Source organism: Globicephala melas, chromosome 10 (assembly GCF_963455315.2).
Source record: "Globicephala melas chromosome 10, mGloMel1.2, whole genome shotgun sequence".
Taxonomy (NCBI): Eukaryota; Metazoa; Chordata; class Mammalia; order Artiodactyla; family Delphinidae; genus Globicephala; species Globicephala melas.
In genome coordinates this window covers 98762998-98781205 of record NC_083323.1, presented here as the reverse complement: position 1 = coordinate 98781205, position 18208 = coordinate 98762998, and the positions used below count along the sequence as shown (strand labels likewise).

At 54.8% G+C, this 18208-nt stretch overlaps 1 protein-coding gene across 1 annotated transcript in view; it reads right to left on the bottom strand.

The window, feature by feature from the left end:
- The window catches only part of CRACR2A (calcium release activated channel regulator 2A), a 103947-nt gene that overhangs the window by 53162 nt on the left and 32577 nt on the right, over positions 1-18208 (bottom strand). Inside the window, exons 3-5 of the mRNA XM_030834684.3 lie at positions 9079-9190; positions 7803-7986; positions 3998-4144 (exon numbers count right to left, since the gene is read on the bottom strand). Coding sequence (XP_030690544.1) covers positions 3998-4144; positions 7803-7986; positions 9079-9190 — 443 coding nt within the window. The remainder of the gene's footprint in view (positions 1-3997; positions 4145-7802; positions 7987-9078; positions 9191-18208) is intronic.

Genomic DNA, 18208 nt, shown 5'->3' with positions numbered 1-18208 from the left:
CTCTGACGGCCAGAAGTTCCTCCTCACGTCAAACCACGTCTCCCACGGTAAAATGTAAGGTTCGCCAAGCCTCCGCGTGGTGCACACAGAGAAAAGCGGCTCGGCTGCAATCTGACCCTCTCCTCCTCCGAGGGAAGTGGAGGGAATGCACTCACTCTGGAGGTGCCGCAGACGAGCTGGGCACCAGCCCAGGGCCCTGCGTTCCACCTGGCCCCCACCTCACCCCGCCGGGCCGTGGCTGCTTCTCGGTGGACACGCGCCAGTGTCAAACACGGAACCCAGAGTCTAACTCAGATCTGAGGTTTTCTCAACTTCTGTCCCAAAGGCAAGAGGGTGGGAGGTTGAAGGCCCCCAGGCTTGCCTCTTTCCTCTGCTCCCGACATGCAGGGTCAGAAAATAAAATACACGGCCGGGAGGAAAGGCCGGGAGTTGCTTCTGACACTGCCCTAGAGCCTGCGCCTCTGGACATCAGCTTCAAGATGTCAAGCCCAAGCACTGCCCCCGCTGCATCCTCCCTCCTAGAGGCTGGAGGTGACCCTGGAGGATGCCGCAGGGGGGCCTTTCTCACTCACTGCAGTGAAACTGTAACCCTGAGGGACACGGCTAGGCTGGGGACCTGGGACCAGGACTCCCCCCAGGTCGGTCGCAAGTCTCTGGGCCCCGTGAGACAGAGAAACGAGGTGTGTGGTTAGGAAAAGGGGGAGGCAGCTGAGGCCACTGCTGCCAATGGCCACGCTGTCAGGTGTTTCAACAGCACGGGGATTTCCTGGTCGGCTGTGCGGCAGAATTTTTACGGCTCTGCCTCACTGGTGTGATCGTAAACTCCTCAAAGACGGGGACTCTGTGCTCCGTTGGCTCAGCTCAGCCTGGCACAGAGTAAGTGCCCGTTACATGGCAGCTACTAGTCACACGCGACAGTAGCCCGGTGCCCAGCCCTCGGCTGTGCACAGCAGTCAAGTCTCGTCGCCCTCTCTGGGATGAGCGCTCATTTCCCAGATGGAGTGACATGTTAGCCCCTGGACTGAACAGCCGGCTTATGGCGGAGCCCGGGAGATGCGTTGACAGTCAGGGCTCCCCAGACTGCTGCCCGAGTCAAACGATGCCCCAGACCTTCCCTTCTCTCCCTTCACCAGCCAGAGTGGGCCCCTCCTGCAAACAAGCCCAAACCCCCAAACTCGCCTCCTAGATGTCCCAGAATCACGCAGCCTCGTGCTGAGCCATTTGTAAACCTCCCATCTAACTATTCTGCATCCCATTGGGGTTTCAGTTTTTTCTTTGACTTCTACGCTGCAAGGACCTTCAGGGATCCCCTGGTCCAGGAGGAACCTGGAAACAAGATGTGAACAACCTTTTTCTTTCTTTAACAGAAGAGAAGAGAACACAAGAGACTCTGAGAGAAAACCTCAGAGCCCATCACATGTCACGAGGGTGAACACGTTTCATGAAACTTTTGTCTCAGTTATTCACACACACAAATGTGTGGGAGCTGCAAAGTCAAGCGCGTGTCTTCTGGCCAGTCACAATCAGAAAGTCTGAACAACACCAATCCCGTTCTTGAATGTCGCCGGTAAGGAAACAGATGCACAGAGAGGTGAAGCACACTGCCTGAGGTCACACAGCTGGTCAGTGGCGGCGCCTGGGCAGGACCTCAGGTTGCTCCTGTCTCCTGTTGCAGTGCTCTGCTCGCTACAGGTCTCTGGGAAAAGGACTGCCAGAGAGCTCAGTGAGCCCCGAGCCCACACGAGTCCCCCGGTCAGAGTGGACTCCATCAGCTGACCTGGGGCAGGGGTAGCTGGCAGGCATATGAACGGAGGATGGGCACAGAAGACTGGAAATCCTGGCTGAGCTAGTTTCGACCATGCAGCTGAGAGTGACCTTGACTTTCAGCTCAAGAACTTTTTAACTATCATTGAATTGGAACCAAAACACGAATGCAGGCCACTTAGAGATGGATGTATGGCCCAAGAGGCTCTGCAGTAAGTCTCTCCCTGCGGAGGTGCAGGCCAGCAGAGGGGCCCCCTGCAGGTAAGATTCTGGGCCCCGAGCTGGGTCACTGCAGCCATTCCGGCCCTTGTCTCCTTCGGAAACAAGGGAGCCGTCCCCTCTGGGGGTGCCCCTGACTTTCACTGTGGCTCCTTGGGGTGAGCAGTGCTGGACTCAGAGAGGAGGGTGGTGAGGGGCAGAAAATAAGCCTCATTTTACACGTGAGGAAATCGAGGCTCAGAGAGGCTAAGAGACCAGAGCAAGGTCACAGAGCTAGCTGGTTGGAGAGCACACACGACTCTGACCCAGAGCTCCTGATTCCCTGGGCCTGCTTCTCACATCCACGCAAGAGGCACCTGGACATCTTGTTAAAACGCAGAGTCGGTAGGCCTGGGGCGAGGCCTGAGGCTCTGCATTCCCGAGAAGCTTCCAGGTGATTCCATAGACTAGACTTCGACAGCAAAGCTCTACACTGTGTTGTCTGGAAGGATAAAGGGATCCTTATACTTCACCTCCAGCTCTCCACTTCAGCCAGGCAAATCCTCCAAGACTCACAGACATACTTATTTAAAATAGTAATAAATGTTATTATTTTAACGTTCATCGAATACTTACTAAGTGCCCACACTGTTCTAAATGCTGACATGTAATCCTCACAGGTCTATGACACGGGTATTACCGTCCCTATCTTACACATAAGGAAGCTGCAACTCAGAGAGGTTAAGTAACTTGGCCTAAGTCACACAGCTAGTAGGCAGCAGAACCAAGATTCGGACTCAGCTCTGACTCACAGCTTATTCAGCTAAAGGCTCTATAGCGTATACCCTCAACCCCTCTCTCTCCCAGCCCTGGGAGCCTCACCCCAGAATGCTCTGAACACTCCTCTAGCCCGACCGTGTTCCCTCCAGCACCACACGGCCACGATTGCTCATAATTCAGGGTCCGAAAGGTCCTCTTCCAGACCTGTGTATAGCCAGTGGGCCTCAGCAAGTTACTTTAGAGTTGATGGGGGGAGGCATGAGATGAAAGGGAGCTCAGGGCGGTGCCCGGACAGCGGTCCGCACGCGTGGTGATCTCTCTCTAAATTAGGGGCTTGTGTGCTTTCTTGTGGTCTCTGTTGGAATCGCTGAGGATTCCTATGGAACACGAGCAAATCTCCGGGTGGGACAAGGGGCCCTGGGAGGATCTCCCCAGGGTGCTTCCCAGCTCGCCCCCCACCCAGCCCGTGTTCTGGCTGAGGCTTCAGGACGGTAAGCTGTCCTGAGTTACGCCGTGGGTCACAACATCGAGCTCCTCGCGGTAACGATCGTTGATGAGTATGGACAAGCACAGTGCCCTGCTGGCACACTCGTCCCCGCAGGCCAAGGGACGCCCACCTGGCGAGCCCGCCCCTGCGGCGCCCGGGGCCTGGCCAACTCGGGCTCGGCTCCCAAGCAGCTTCTTCAGGCCCCAAGCACGTTGCCTGGGGCGGCGTCCTCCAGTACAGGAGGAGTTCTAGAAAGCACTAAATATCTGGAGAGAGCCCGGGGCCAGGAGGGCAGCAGGAGAAACTTAACACCGTGACGGGAGTGAGACGGCAGGAGGGCCGGGGGCTGGTCCAGAGATGGGGTAGGTGCCGTAGGCCGGGGCCTTACCGCCCCAAGGCAGACACAGTGGTTTCTAATGGGTCTCGGACACCAGACCATCTTGCTCTGAGTCCTGGCTCTGCCACTTCCACACTGTGTGTTCTGGGGGCGTGTTCCTTACCCTTTCAGTGCCTCGACTTCCCCATTGGTAAATTGTGGATAATGATAAATATCCCAATGGGCTGTGTAGGAATTTAGGATCGCGCCTAGCACGTGGTGAGGGCCTAATACCTGTGAGCGAGGGCTTAGAAATAGATACCCGGGGACAGCCACAGGCCCCCCCCCCGCTCTGGAGGGTGGTCATAAGGCGGCGTCACCGAACATAAGACAGAAGAGGTGTGTCTGGTTTGCACGCGTCTGTACAGAGGGCGGCTGAGACCGGTACCCACCTTTTCAGGGCGCACTCCAGCTCATGCTTCTCCTCGTGGGCTTCTAGGAGCTGCGAGAAGATTCTGGTCAGGAAATCCTCAAAGTTGGACAGTAAGTGAGGCTCGTCCTTCTTCAGCTGCAGCCAGAGTTGCTTGACGTCATTTTCACTGTGAGAGAAAAAGGAGCGTTAGGGTGGGAGCGTGGACATGAGGCTTCGTGGGACACACGGAGGCCCCAGGTGTGACACCGATGGCTAGAGCATCATTATCACCGTCAGTACAGTGACAGCAGGGGCTGACATTTATTGAGCGCTTGCCGCATGCTGGCTGCCTTATGCACGTCTGCTCATTTGACCTTCCAGTGAGGCAGGCGCTGCTAACACCCCCGTTTACGGGGGAGGGGACGGATGAAGAGGGGTGAGGCGAGCGGTCTCAGATCACTCCGCTGGGAAGTGATGAAGCCAGGAGCCATGCCGGCCTCCTAATGACCACACTCAACAGCTCTGCTTTCCGTCTCCCGCCATGAGCTGGTGCTGCTGAGCACACGGAGCCGCGGGCCAGGAGCATCTGCAAACGCCAGGAGGCAGCGGGAGGACGGGAGCCCCGCGCGTGTGAGGACAGGCGCCGTGGAGCTGGAGCAGCGAGCCTGTCGCCCCAGGAGGGATGGGCCTCACAGCTGAGAGCGAAGGACGTGGCATCTGACGGATGGCAGGAAGCGGTTGTCACCGCAGGGAGTGGAAGGGAAGATGCAGCAGCCCACTGGGGCCCGGAGGCAGCGGGCGTGACAGGAGAAAGCAAGGGAAGGAGCAAGCCTGAGAGATGTGTGTGCACACACGGAGAGACGGGTGGGGAGTCGGGAGGACGGAGCCTGGCAGAGAGGCACAGACACAGAGTGGCGTGCCTAGAACCGCTCCCTCCCCAACAGGCACGCTGGCGCTCAGCAGAGGAGACACACGGGCCACGGTCACGGTGATGGGGGTGGGGGCGGGAGGCAGCACACCCATGGACCTGCTCTGCCTCTGGAGAAACTCAACAGTCTACAGCCAGTGATCAGACAGACAGCCAGAGGGGCATCTGATCTCACTCATTAAATTCTAAAACCACTGTGATCTGAAGGCAGCTACAACTAGGGACCCTCAGGATAAAGAATAAAATCCCTTGTGCTGTGTAACAAGCACTATATCTGAGAAATTTTACTCAAAAGTGATACTTGATAGTGCCATGTTAGTAATGTGCCTGGGGTGTAAGTGTTACTCTCTGCTCCCAGCAGAGAAGAGGCCCACCGAGAAATGAACCTGCTTCTGGTCAGTTACCTGATCATCTATCCAATCATCCCTCCTTCCCTCTTTCCTTCCCTTGCTCCATTCCACCCAAACATCCACCAACTCATCTAGACCATCCATCCATCCATCCATCCATCCATCCATCAATCTATCCTCCCACCCATCCATCCACCCACCCACCCACCCATCCATCCACCCACCCATCCATCCATCCATCCACCCACCCACCCACCCACCCATCCACCCTCCCGTCCATCCATCCATCCACCCTCCCATCCATCCAACCAACCATCCATCCCTCCATCCACCCTCCATCCATCCTCCCATCCATCCACCCAACAAGTATTTATTATTTGTTGAAAACCTAGCACTGATCTGGATGACATGAGAGATCTAGAAAACGAGAGAAGGGGAGGTAAGGAGCCTCCTGTTTCCCAGAATAATTTCCATTTTCCCCCATACAGAACACGCTGTGGCTGTCGCTCTACTGGGCTGTAGATACAATGGGGATTGCACAAAGGGTTCCGAGATAAAGGGTCTCTGGGAGATACCACGATGACTTCCCATCACTGTGGCAGGTTGCCCCTCACAAGGTAAATGCATTATGAAATCAAGATGCACCTTGCTGGCCGAGGTCTGTCTGCTCCCATCCCCTGGGTTCCTGCTGCAGCCTGGCAGAGAACCATTAGGGTGAGGGCCTCCAGTGAGATTTGCAGACCTACCTGACGCTCTTCCAAAGCTACCTGGACCTCCTGGTCGTGGCCACATCACCTCCCGCCAGATTTCTGGAGAAGGGATAAGCCTCTCAACGCTGGATGAAAATTAGGCCAAGGCCGATGAGCTGTCTAATCACTCAGCCAGTCGGAGCACCGAGAAGAGCCGGGAGCCCAGGCGCTCTGTCCACCACTTCTGGACAAAGCCAAGGCCACTCTCTTGGAAGGATACAGGGGTGCAGGGTGAGAGAGGGTTCCGGGTGGTCAGTCCATCCATCTCCCTGCTTCCAGAACAGTACGCAAACCATCGTGGTCGCTGAGATCTTTAAAGACCTCTGAAGTTTTCCAGCCTCCTCTGTTTCCTCATCTGGGGTCCTACAGTCTGGACCGTTTTCCCTCACGCTGCAGCAAAAGCCCACTTCCTTCTTGTTTAACTTCAAGGAGGATGACAGTGGCCGGGCACCATCTCCTGTTTGTGGGTTTTTATCGACCACTCTTGGAACCTTCCCCAGAGCCTTCTCTTCTCCAGGAGCTCTCGTGTTGGCTCGGCCCTGCGCGGGCCTTTGTCTGACGTCCTCAGAGAAACCTCTGGTGAACTCTGATTTGAGAGCCCTGCAGGAGGGTGGCGGTCCAGAAGTGATGGGTGGGCAGAGAGATGCCTGTCCTTCATGACAGTCCCTTGGCTCGCCCACACTGCCCTCTCCTGCCCCTCCTCCAGGACGAGCCTTCATGGGGTCTGGGCATGGTCACTGGGCTCTGGTCTCTCGTCCTTGGAGCGGTGGAGCTAGTGTCCCCTCTGGCTTGCCCAGGCTTCTGCCAGCCTGTCTCGACGCTGCCACAACCTAAAAGACGCCGGGAGCTATACATGCTTTCTTGGCCTGCATGCTGTGTGAAGGCCCCTCTCTCTCGCGTCCCCTTTATCATTCTCCTCCACAGTCTTCTTCTTCCCAAGCTCCAGACACACCAGCTCCAACCATCAGGCCATTCCCCCCTCACTCATGAAACACACACCCAACCCAAGACCTGGAGACCCCAACACAAAAAGGCAAGGGGCGGAAGTTACTCCATGTTTTTCGGGCGACTCTCTGGTTTCCACTAGCTACAACATCACTTGACTTCATTTCAATTAATGGCAAAGGTCTGGGTTTACATCTATGCGTCTCTTTCTTACAAAACACTTTTTGCAAAAAAGAAAAAAAAATGGGGGTATGACGTTTGGTTTGAAGCGGCAGCCACCTAAAATTTTCGCTGAGTTACTGACCACCCAAGTGATCAGCTGGTAGAAACAGGTTCACCTCCCACCTCGGCTTCCAGAACAGGGCTGGTTCGCCTCAGGGATCTGACGCGCAGACGCTTCCGTGTAAGGTGGCTTTGGCGGGAGCACAGCACGTGGGACGCACTGCGGCCCCAGAGACCCAGCGGAGGTGGAGATGCTGGTGAGCTGATGGTGACAGGAAGCCTTAGGCGGGACGCACCGAAACCCTCAAGGGTTTCAACCCTTGCACAGCCCTCTGATGGGCGGGCAGCCCTCAGGGAGCAAGGCCAAGCCAAAGACTGTACTGACTGTGGACAGCAGGGGCTGAGGAAGGCGTGTGGGAGATGAGGGGATAGGAGCGTTTCCCTGAAAACAATGCAAAAAGCAGAGGCAGAGCCCTAGACCCTGACGCAGACAGGTCATGGCCAAGGGCAGGCTGCACGGGCCGGTGGCCCAGCTGGAAGCAGGGACCCAGGGCTTGGCTGAGGGCTTAGCAGGCGTTAAGGTTGGACAGAACAGATGGGGAGGCTGCCCCTAGGCTGGGCTCCATCCCCCAGACCACAGTCGCCACTTACTCTTGCCAAACCTTTTGGGCTCCAAGCCTGTCCATCAGCATCTGGAACTGGCCTTCCTCATCTCCGTCCATGTCACCCAGATCCTCACACCCTCTGGTCTGATACACCTTCTCTTCCTGGAGCTGGGCCAGGTGCTCAGCTCCATCTTCCTCACTCGGCTTCTTCTGGCTGAAGAAGAAGTGACCTGGGGGACGCACGGGCACAAGATCTGGATTAGGCAACACTCGCCCGGGAAGACCTGTGTTTCCTCAGCTGCCAGGAATCGACTGAGGTTCAGCTGAGAGGAGAAAAGGGGAGGCCAGACTCCCTGTAGCCAAGCTCCTTGGAGGCCGTGCTCCGGATCTCATGTCTCTGCTACCTGGATGAGATTCTGCCAGAGATGCTAGAATCTGGGAAGGGCAGAGCGCATGGCGGGTACTACGGCACCTTTGTGGTTCTTAACCTTTGAAAGGCCGGCTTAGAATCGTCTCTTCATTGATTTCTTCTCTAAACAAGACCTTTCCCCTGTCGCACTGAGCAGCCCGCCTGCCTGTGCTCTGTGTTATCACCTAGTCATCCTGGCCGCCAGCATCACTGTGCTTCACATTTACACGAATGGAAGTGAATTCAGTGGTATGAATTCAATGATAAATTCCTGGAGGTCAGGAAAGGCCTCAGATACTTCCAGGCAAATGCGTGGCACCTTGAAGGAGGCACATGCATGGCGACTTGTCTGACCCATACTTGTTGTAATCAGTATCTGATCGGTATTGGATCTGATGGTGTATCTGGTTTTCTTTTTTTTTATCTTGTTCACGCCTCTCAGTTGTTTTTCCTCCTGGTCACCTTGAGAACGACTGGTCTATTCCAACCCTTTACAAATTCCTCTGAAAGCTATTGCCCCTCAACCTGGAGGACTCAGCCACACTCAGGTTGAAACGAGCCGCACAAGCCTCCCACTCTTGTCCACTGCTTTCTCGGCAGAAACGGACAGGTTGGAAATCCCGTCTCAGCCCCCTCTTAAGCTGACCTTCCCGCAAGAGCTTCTCCGCTCATTCCTCGCCACTTTCCAGTAGGAGAGGACCTGGCAGTGACAGCGCGGTGGGCACCGAGGGGGCAGTGGTGTGAGCAGCGGAGGTGGACCATGAAAAGAGAGCAAGTGACCCGCAGCCTGGAACCTTCAGGAGGCAGGAAAGCCTGTGCTTCATGGACCCTCGGAGCTGGTGGGGCAGGGATGCCCCTTATATGGCTTTAGGCCAACCCATACCCTGGGGCCCCAGCGTCCACCAGAACTTACTAAATCCAGTGGTGAACTCCGCTGGGGTCAGAAAGCCATTGCCGTCAGCATCCAGGGCATCAAACACATCCTCCAGGTCCTCCAGGCTGAGGGGCAGCTCCTCATGCAGCCTCTGAAAACGATCCAGACCGGGCTGGTTAACACCGCTCATCACGGACGGCTGCCGAGGGGGGCAGCGCCTTCCGCCCCACCGACAAAAGCCAGAAGCCAGACTCTGAAACCTCACCACCCTTCTCCTCCTCTGAATATCAGGACATCCACCATCTCTTGGTTGCCTACTCACGTGGTAGGCAACTTGCGGGATGATTGATAAGTAAATATGTGTACATTTATTACTATATTTATATATAATTTATTACATATATGTTTGCATTTAATTCTCACGACAATTCTTTGAAGTGGGCATTACTATCCCCCTTTTACAGATGAAGCATGATGTTAAATGACCTGTCCATGCCATTAAGTGACACGGCCGGGATCAAATCCAGGTCTGATTTCAAAACTGGCACTGCTCACAGCCGTAAAGGACCAGAACTTCATGGGACTGAATCCCGTTTAGGATAATACCTGCATGACACGGTGCGGTCCAGTGGGATGATGGGATAATGAATGTAAAGAATATTGCACAGTACCCGGCACAGGGAAGGCATTCAGTAAAACGTATGAGGGAGGTAGAGAAAGAAAGGGGGGAGCAGAAGGTCCCCACCAAGGTCACTCAGTGAGTGAACGGCACAGCCAGGTTTCACTCTGGTTTCACCTGCTCTGCCCAAGTCCCTCCCTCTGTCCCCCTGTTGCCATGCAGGTGTGGGTCACACTCTCAGAAGCCTTCCCTGATGGAGGCCACTCATGTCCCAGGGCTGCAGTTTCTGTGGACACACACTATGGTCCTTTAGCTCTGAAGGGGAGCTGGACAAGGCCACTGGGTGACACGCACCCATCATAGCAGCCTGCCCCCCACTCCTACTCCCTGCTGGCTCTCAACTACTTCCTGAAAAGACATGAACTGCCACTGCCTTAAGGTATGGATGACAGTATTTGTGTGGGACTTCCCGGGCGGTTCCGTGGTTAAGACTTCGCCTTCCAATGCAGGGGGTGTGGGTTCGATCCCTGGTTGGGGAGCTAAGATCCCACATGCCTCGCGGCCAAAAAAGACCAAAACGTAAAAGAGAAGCAATATTGTAACAAATTCAATAAAGACTTTAAAAAAGGTCCACATCAAAAAAAAAAAAAAAAAAAACTTGAAAAAAAAAGAGTATTTGTGTTGTAAAAGCGAGCTGGCCAAGATGGGGTGTGAGGTCACTGGACCTGAGTGCTGGGCTGCCCCAGACCACGCAGGGAGAGAAGGGCAGACACTGATGGCTGAGGAGCAAAGTGGCTGAGCTGTGGCTGCTTCCCTCTGGCCTCTGCCTGATGCACCGGCGGCCCCGGGCCAACGTTAATCTGCATCGTTGAAGCAAGTACCCTCTTCTACCCTAATAATCAAATCCTCCCAATGAAGACTCCCCAAGGGAGTTCATTACAGCCCAGCTGACCCTCCCCCATCCTCCCAGCTCCCCGAGGGACGACTGCACAAAATTGCCACCGTGGAAGTGACTGACAGCTGAAGACAAGGACCACGGGGCCACAGGAAGGAAGGTACACGCCCATCTGAACAGTCAGAAAGAGCTGGCAGGTGTGAAAGCCCATAACGTAACTTGCGAGACACTCGGTTTGACCCTCAGGCACCCTTCTAGCTGAGAAGCCATAACGATTAATTTGGCAGGTACTTGCATTAAGAGAGACGATGATGCATTACAACGTGGGGAGACAGGATGATGTGGGAGCCCTTTAGAGTCACTGAATTACATAAGAATGAGGTTTTTAAAAAGGAAGGTAAGTGAGAGTGTGTGCAAGGATTCCAGAAGTGCGTCTGCTGAGCGAACAGCAGAATCTCTGTCTTGTCAACAATCCATAAACCAGCTGTGTCAAAGCCAAAGGCAGAGAATGCAGGGCGAGGATGGAGTCAAGTTCGCAAGCAGGAAGTTCATTAGCTCCATCTGACGCTAAAGGCATCACATTGGAGGCAGGGTGAAAACCCAAGATTCCAGTCCTTTCCTTGGGATAATCCTGCCCCCCTCCCTACCCTCTGCCTGAATGTGATCTCTAAAATGTGGTCTCTCACTCTGTGCTGGACCCAGAAGGGGGCTGAAAGGAACTGCAGAGTCAGTGGGCCCCTCAACTTGCTTCTTGCCCAAAATACCCACACGTGGGCACCCGTACTCTTGTTAGCATCACCCAGGAAAAGCTAGGTCACACCCCGCCTCAGGCGCCATCCCTGAACCCAACAACACTTCTGACCCCAAGTCCTTCCCATGCTCTAATCCCATTCCTTGTCTCTGTCTCAAACCAGCTTCCTCCTCTTGCTGTCACTGAAGCTGGGGAGGGCAGTATGACATTCTCCAAGTCATCCTCCCTCTTCACGTCCTGCCAAAGTAGTACCGAGGGCTTCTCCAGCCTTCTCTGCAAACTGCACATGCCTGATGCCTCACCCTCTCTTTATTGGCCCTACCCGAAAAATCCTTTAGTCTTCATAACCATAATTACCCCTTATTTATCTTTCTTCTGGGCCTGCAGAGCCCTGTAAAACCAACTTATTCTGCTCTTGTCCCCTGGGTACCTAGCGCTGTCTACATTTTTAACTAAAGGAGCCAAGCCAGGTGGAGAGGGACGCGACGATTCATTCCATGGTGCTGATGACCCGTGAAGCTCTGAGATTTCCCTAAAGTCACAGTGGAGGCCAGGCTGGGATAAAGAAGCAGTTTCCCCTTCGGGGCTTCGCTGTCAGCTAAGGGCTCTCCGTGCGTCCATGCATCCTTAATTCCTTTCTCTCATTGCTATCCCACCCCTGCCACCAAAAGTCAGCCCGGCCAGCACCACCCATGCCAGCCTTCCAGAATCCTGCTTCGCGGGTGGATCCTGTCTCCCACTCCCGCCTGGAAGAGCAGGTGGGGGGGAGGGAGTCGGGGAGAAGGCAGGCTCGCCCTCCTCACTCTGTCCACGGCCCAACCAGTGGCTCTTCACGATTCCACGCTCCCTCCACCCGTGGCCTCCCTCCACCGCCTTCCTGTTCACTCTAAATTCCTGCTTCCTCTGAGCTCTGAATTCCTGCATCACTTCCTCAGGAAGGCTCTGCAGCCCCCCAGCGATCCAGACGCGCCCCAAACACATTTCTTTCGTTCGTAAGTCTCACCTCACTTTGCACTGTACGTACTGATGGATGCGATTAGTGAACGCACGTCTGCTCCTTCAGTGGCCTGGAAGCCCTGGGAAGAGGGACCCCGCTCACTTTGTCCACTGCCATGGCCCCAGGGTCTAGCCCAATGCGACAGCCAGGTGGTGTTTAGATACTTGTTGAACAAGTGCATCAATAAACGAGTGACTACGAGTGACAGCAGGCGGTCCTGAGCTCCTGTCCACGGAGCACTGGTCTAGACCCCATCCACTAGATCCTGACCAGTCCCATCCCCCACCCAGGGATGCTCGGCGAGGTCTTAGAAACTGGGGCGTGGAACAGGAAACAATCCTGCAGGAGCCATGCTGAGGGCGCAGGCTCCCAGAGCCGGGGAAAACGCTGTCTCCCGCTACAGCCCAGCTGGACCCTCTACCTTCCTGGTCACCAGCCCGCAACATGCCTCGTGCAGCTGAAAGCCAAGGGTTGCACAGCTGCAAATGCATCTAAGGGAAATGCTCATTAAAGAGAAAACCAGGAGATCCACCTTTACAGCCAGATTAATCTCTCCCTCTTTCCAGGCTCCCAAAGCCTCCTGTTCAGACCCTTCTCCCAGCACCAACCACTCTCTTCCCTGCGGTAGAGCCCAGAAGCACCAGACATCTTCAGGATGGGACTGTGAGGTCCAGAGGCGGGATCTCCCTTGATTCTGCCTGGTGCCTTGATGTGCTTGGTTCAGGCTGACGGCTGGGTGCAGACGGGAGTCTCAACCTCCGTGCTATTGACATCTCGGGATGAATTCTTTGCTGGAGAGGGAGGTGGGGGAGGAGCTGTCCTGTGCTTTACGGGACATTTAGCAGCATCTCCGGACATCACTTAGTAGACGCCCGTAGCATCTCCCTCTCCAGTCATTCCAACCAAGAATGTCCCTAGACATGGCCAAATGTCCTCTAAGAAGCCAAACTGGCCTCGCTCATGTAGACTGGACACAAACAAGAGCAGCACCAACTAGAGACGAACAGAAGGGACCCTCTCCAGCAGAAATGCCCCTTCTTGATCTCTGAGGCAGACAGATGACTTGCACTTGACCTCCCAGTACAACAGTGCAGCCGCTGCGGAAACAGTGTGGGATCCCTCAAAATATTAAAAATAGAATTGCCATATGACCCAGCAACCCCACCCAAGGGTGTGAACCACCCAAGTGCCCATCGACGGCCAAATGGATAAACAAAATGTGGTAAATAGATAAAACGGAATCTTATCCAGCCCTAAAAAGAGAGGAAATTCTGACATGTGCCACCATGTGGAATCTTGAAGACATTTTGCTAAGTGAAATAAGGCAGTCACCAAAGGTCGGATACTGTATGATTCTACTTAGACGGGGTCCCCAGAGGAGCTATATCCATAGAGACAGAAAGTAGGAGGTGGTCCTGGGGGATGGTCAGTGTTTAATGGGGACAGAGCTTCTACTGTGCAAAATAAGGAGAGTTCTGTTGAGGGTTACACAACAATGTGAATGTATTGAAAGGCACTGAAATAGTCACTTAAAAATGCTTCAGATGGGGAATTCTGTGACGTGTATTTTACCACAATTTGGAAACATCACAGAGTGGAGGACACTAGGAATTGTGTTAAGACTCGGGGTATAAGTCCCCCCACCCCAATGGCGCGCGCACACACACACACACACACACACAGTGAGCGCTTACGGAGAGATTTCCAGGTCCCAGCTCGGGGCTAAGTGCTCTGTGGGTACACACGCGCCTGAGTCTCTTCTAACGCTGGGAGTTAGTTATAAATAATTCACAGATGAGGGGCTACAGCTTAGAGGGCTTAAGAGACTTACACAAATGCTCACTGCTAGTAAGTGGCAGATTCAGGATTAAAACTCAGGGCAACGCACCACAGAATTCCTTAAGCGTCTCTTTGTTCGCCTAAATCAGGCGTCAACTAGCAGCCCCTGTAAAGGCCAGGCCGTGCATATTTGAGGCTTTGCAGCCCTTTGTCACAGCTTCCCAAGTCCGTGCTGCAACTTGGAATCCGCCGTGGATGGCATGAGAAGGAAAGAGCCCGGCTGCGTTCCAATTACACGGCACTCACAGAAGCAGCGAGCGAGCCAGGTTTGGCTGGCTGGCCAACTCCTAGATGGTTCTTCACAGTTTGGCTAATCCAGGAATTCCAGGCAGTGTTGCAGGGTGGGTACTTGGCGTTGGTAATAACCATTACACTCCTCTAAGAAATCAGAGGAACAGGGTTTAGGAGGCTGCTGGTGTCTTCAGAGATCTCCTGCCCGACCTGTCCCCATCTCCCTCTCCCAACTGGAGGGGTCCCTTCATGCCCTCTCCAGCCTGGTCCTCCCGTGTCCCTCTGCCTCTCACTAGGGACCCTCCGGCTCACGACTGTGTTCTCTAGGGGACCCCTCCCTGCAAAGCAATCTTCACCCCAGTTCTGCCTGGAATGATCTCCATGGGACACACAGAGGGGTTTATTGTGGAGGAGGGAGTGAGGTCTGGGGGGCCATGGGTGGAGCTGAAGACCCTCCAACTCCTGCCTAAACTCTGCGCTCACAGGTCAGTATCATCCATCCAACGTCCCGTAGCAGGACCTGCTCGTGCGCAACCCGAGCTCCGGGCGGTTTGCATCCTGGCCTCGGCCGGGGGACCTGCTCCTTTCCGTCTGTGGTCCTGCTCTGTCAGGGTGTCTGTTTGCTCACGGCTGCTGCTCTCCGATCACCTCTCAGATGCCTGGGTTTCCCCACCTCTCGGATGGCTGGAAGCCTGTCACCCCCTGCAGGTGGAGTTCTTCCATTACTCAGGAGAAAGAAGAATGGGGGCACGAGGGGAGCAGCCTTGCCCCTCCCCCTCCCTCAAAGGATGGCAACTGTGTGCAGTTTTGTGCCAGCTCCCCTCGCCCGCCGGCCCCTCCTGCCCAGGCTCCCCACCCTGACCCAGCCACTCTCCGCCTTAACAGGCCTTTCCCGGCATCTGGATCTGGGTGTGCGTGCGTGCTGTGAGCTCTTCTCCAGGCCCCGAGGGGCTGTGCTGGGAGCCAAGGGTGAGAAAGGAGGTGGTGGCCAGGACCCAGGGGCCAGCCGCCGGCTGCCGTGGTGCGCGCAGGGGTGACAGCAGTAGGCAGGTGTCCTCAGTCCTGCCAGGAGGACCAAGGGCGCATGGACCTCATGGGGAACCCAGGGTGGACAACAAGAGGGTGACTTTCGTCCCAAATCTCCTTCCAGCCCATCCTCCTCCAGACGTGACCGTGAAAGCGGCAGAGAGGCGGCCCTTCGATGACGAGTTTTGTTCTCTCGTGATATCATTCTCTCAGCTAGAAGAGCTGAACTTTTCAAACGCTTCGCCGTCCACAGGCACGCAGAAAGTTCAGGAAACCGCAGCCGGCAGAGCTGAATGCCACGGACCCAGCAGACTGGCTGGTGGGAGGCCCCGCCCTCTTCCTGCTGTCTGGACCAGGGGTGAGGCCGGAGGGAGCAAGGCTGCTGTGGCGTCTCTGGGATCTGGTGCTTCTGACTTCATGCCGGGCCCAACGCAAATGATTTCTTCAACAATTGACACTTTACGGTTTATCCCGGCCTTCATTAAAGAGAGGGCTTTGGCGCAGGTTAATGGGGGTATATTCAGTGAGAGTGCTGAGTTGCACTGTGCATGTGACCCACGGTTGACCCTCAATAAAAGAGAATTCCCTTTTCTTTCTTTCTAGAAGGAGAAGCACAAATGAAACATGCCATTAAAACCACTCCTACAAGCACCATGGCCACAGGCCTGTGAAGGACAACTATGAATTCCCAGGCTGGGGTTGTTAAGGTTTTCTCAAAACACACCTAGGCTGGACTTCTAGGTGGGATGAGGCTTTGGGGATGAGTATCAGTGGCAGAAATTTACCAGGTGTCAATTGCTGAAAACCAGAGAGGCCCAGGCTCTCTTGTGGGCTAAGGTACCACTGTTCCCAGGTCTTTCCCCTCAAATCCTGAAGCACCTACTGGACGGGGGAGAGTCTGGGAGAAGCCAGAATATTCCACCCCGTGGGCTGGTGGGAGAAAGGCCTGCGGTGCTCCATCCAGGTCACAGGCCTCCGGGCCACGAGGCTCACACAGCGAGTGGAGGCGGGACGGATACGAACGAGGGTCTGCATTTCATGGCCCAACTTCAGCGTACTCTGAAAAACCAGCCTTAAGGAAACCTGGGCTTCCCGGGTGGCGCAGTGGTTGAGAGTCCGCCTGCCGAGGCAGGTGACACGGGTTCGTGCCCCGGTCCAGGAAGATCCCACATGCCGCGGAGCGGCTGGGCCCGTGAGCCATGGCCGCTGAGCCTGCGCGTCCGGAGCCTGTGCTCCGTGACGGGAGAGGCCACAGCAGTGAGAGGCCCGCGTACCGCAAAAAAAAAAAAAAGAAAAGAAAACCTGCCCATCGCGAGTCTTCCCCCGCTTTGTGCAGCTGTGTGTCCCTCCCCAAAATGCCCCTGACGTACGAGTGATGGGAGGGCGGTGTGGAGAGAGGCTGTCAGAGCTCCAGTGCAGCCCGCGCTTCCTTTATTCTCGGGGTGAAATCATGACTGCAGCATGAGAGACTTAAGGAAGACACTGGGAAGGCACCAGACCAGGGGTGGGCAAACCACACCCCGCCCTGTAAATGGGACCCAGTGCCTGTTTTTGCACAGCCAGAGAGCTAAGAATCGCTTTTCCATTTTTAAATGGTTGAAAACAGTATCAAAAGGATTAGAATGTTTGGTGACACATGAAAATGACATACAATGTACACTTCAGTGTAGGTAAGTAAAGCTGTTTGGGAACAGGTCACGCTCTGCTGTTTCCACACTGCCTGTGGCTGCTAGCGCTGCTGTAACCAAGCAGGACCTTACGGGGCCTTCGCGGGACAGACGCTTCCCCATACCCTCTGCTTTAGCTCCTCTCTGGAGGGCCTGGATAATAGTATCTGATGTACATTTCCTGAGTTGTTTTCCAGATGCTAAAACCACCACCAAACGGAAGACATTAGCTACTTGATGACCACGAGCACATAGCCCCCAGGCCTCCTGGAGCCTAAGGATTGATCGTGTGAACCCCTGTGACACCGCCCTGGGACCACCACCAACCAGAGAACTGTGCACGAGCTGATCACATACCCCGGGACTCCCCTCTCTCACCTGGCCTTTAAAAATGATTTGCTGAAAACCATTGAGGAGTTCAGGTGTTTTTTTTTTTTACTGTGGACCAGTTTTGAAGTCTTTATTGAATTTGTCACAATGTTGCTTCTGCCTTATGTTTTGGTTTCTTGGCCCTGAGGCATGTGGGACCTTAGCTCCCTGACCAGGGATCAAACCTGCACCCCCTGCATTGGAAGGTGAAGTCTTAACCACTGAACCGCCAGGGAAGTCTGAAGGAGTTTGGGTGTTTTGAGCACTAGCTGCCCCGGACTCCTTGTTTGGCGCCTGCAATAAGCACTGTCCCTTCTTTCACCACAGTCTGGGGTCAGTAGATGGGCTTTACTGTGCATGGGCGAACAGATCCAAGTTTGGTTCGGTGACACCGTGACAGAGCTGATCGAGAGTCATGGCACCTTGTGGGAGTGGCTTGGGCAGAGCTCAGAGCTGTGTTGTAAAGTAACAAGTCAGTGCCTTTCCACCTTTGTTCCAGAAGGTTCTTCTCCGTGTCTCACTTAAGTTTCTTATATTGCTGCCACCATTTTCCACAATTCTGGGGAGTTACTGACTCAGAGAAAATAGCTCCCGAGCCTGACACCAAGTGAAGGCCAGAAAAAGAAAGAACCCAGGAGATCTACCTCCCAGGAGAGGTTAGGCCGATGCCTCCTTCCAGGACAGAGTTGACGGCACCTTTTCTGTTAAAGACGTCACCTCAGGGCTTCCTGGGTGGCGCAGTGGTTGAGAATCTGCCTGCCAATGCAGGGGACAC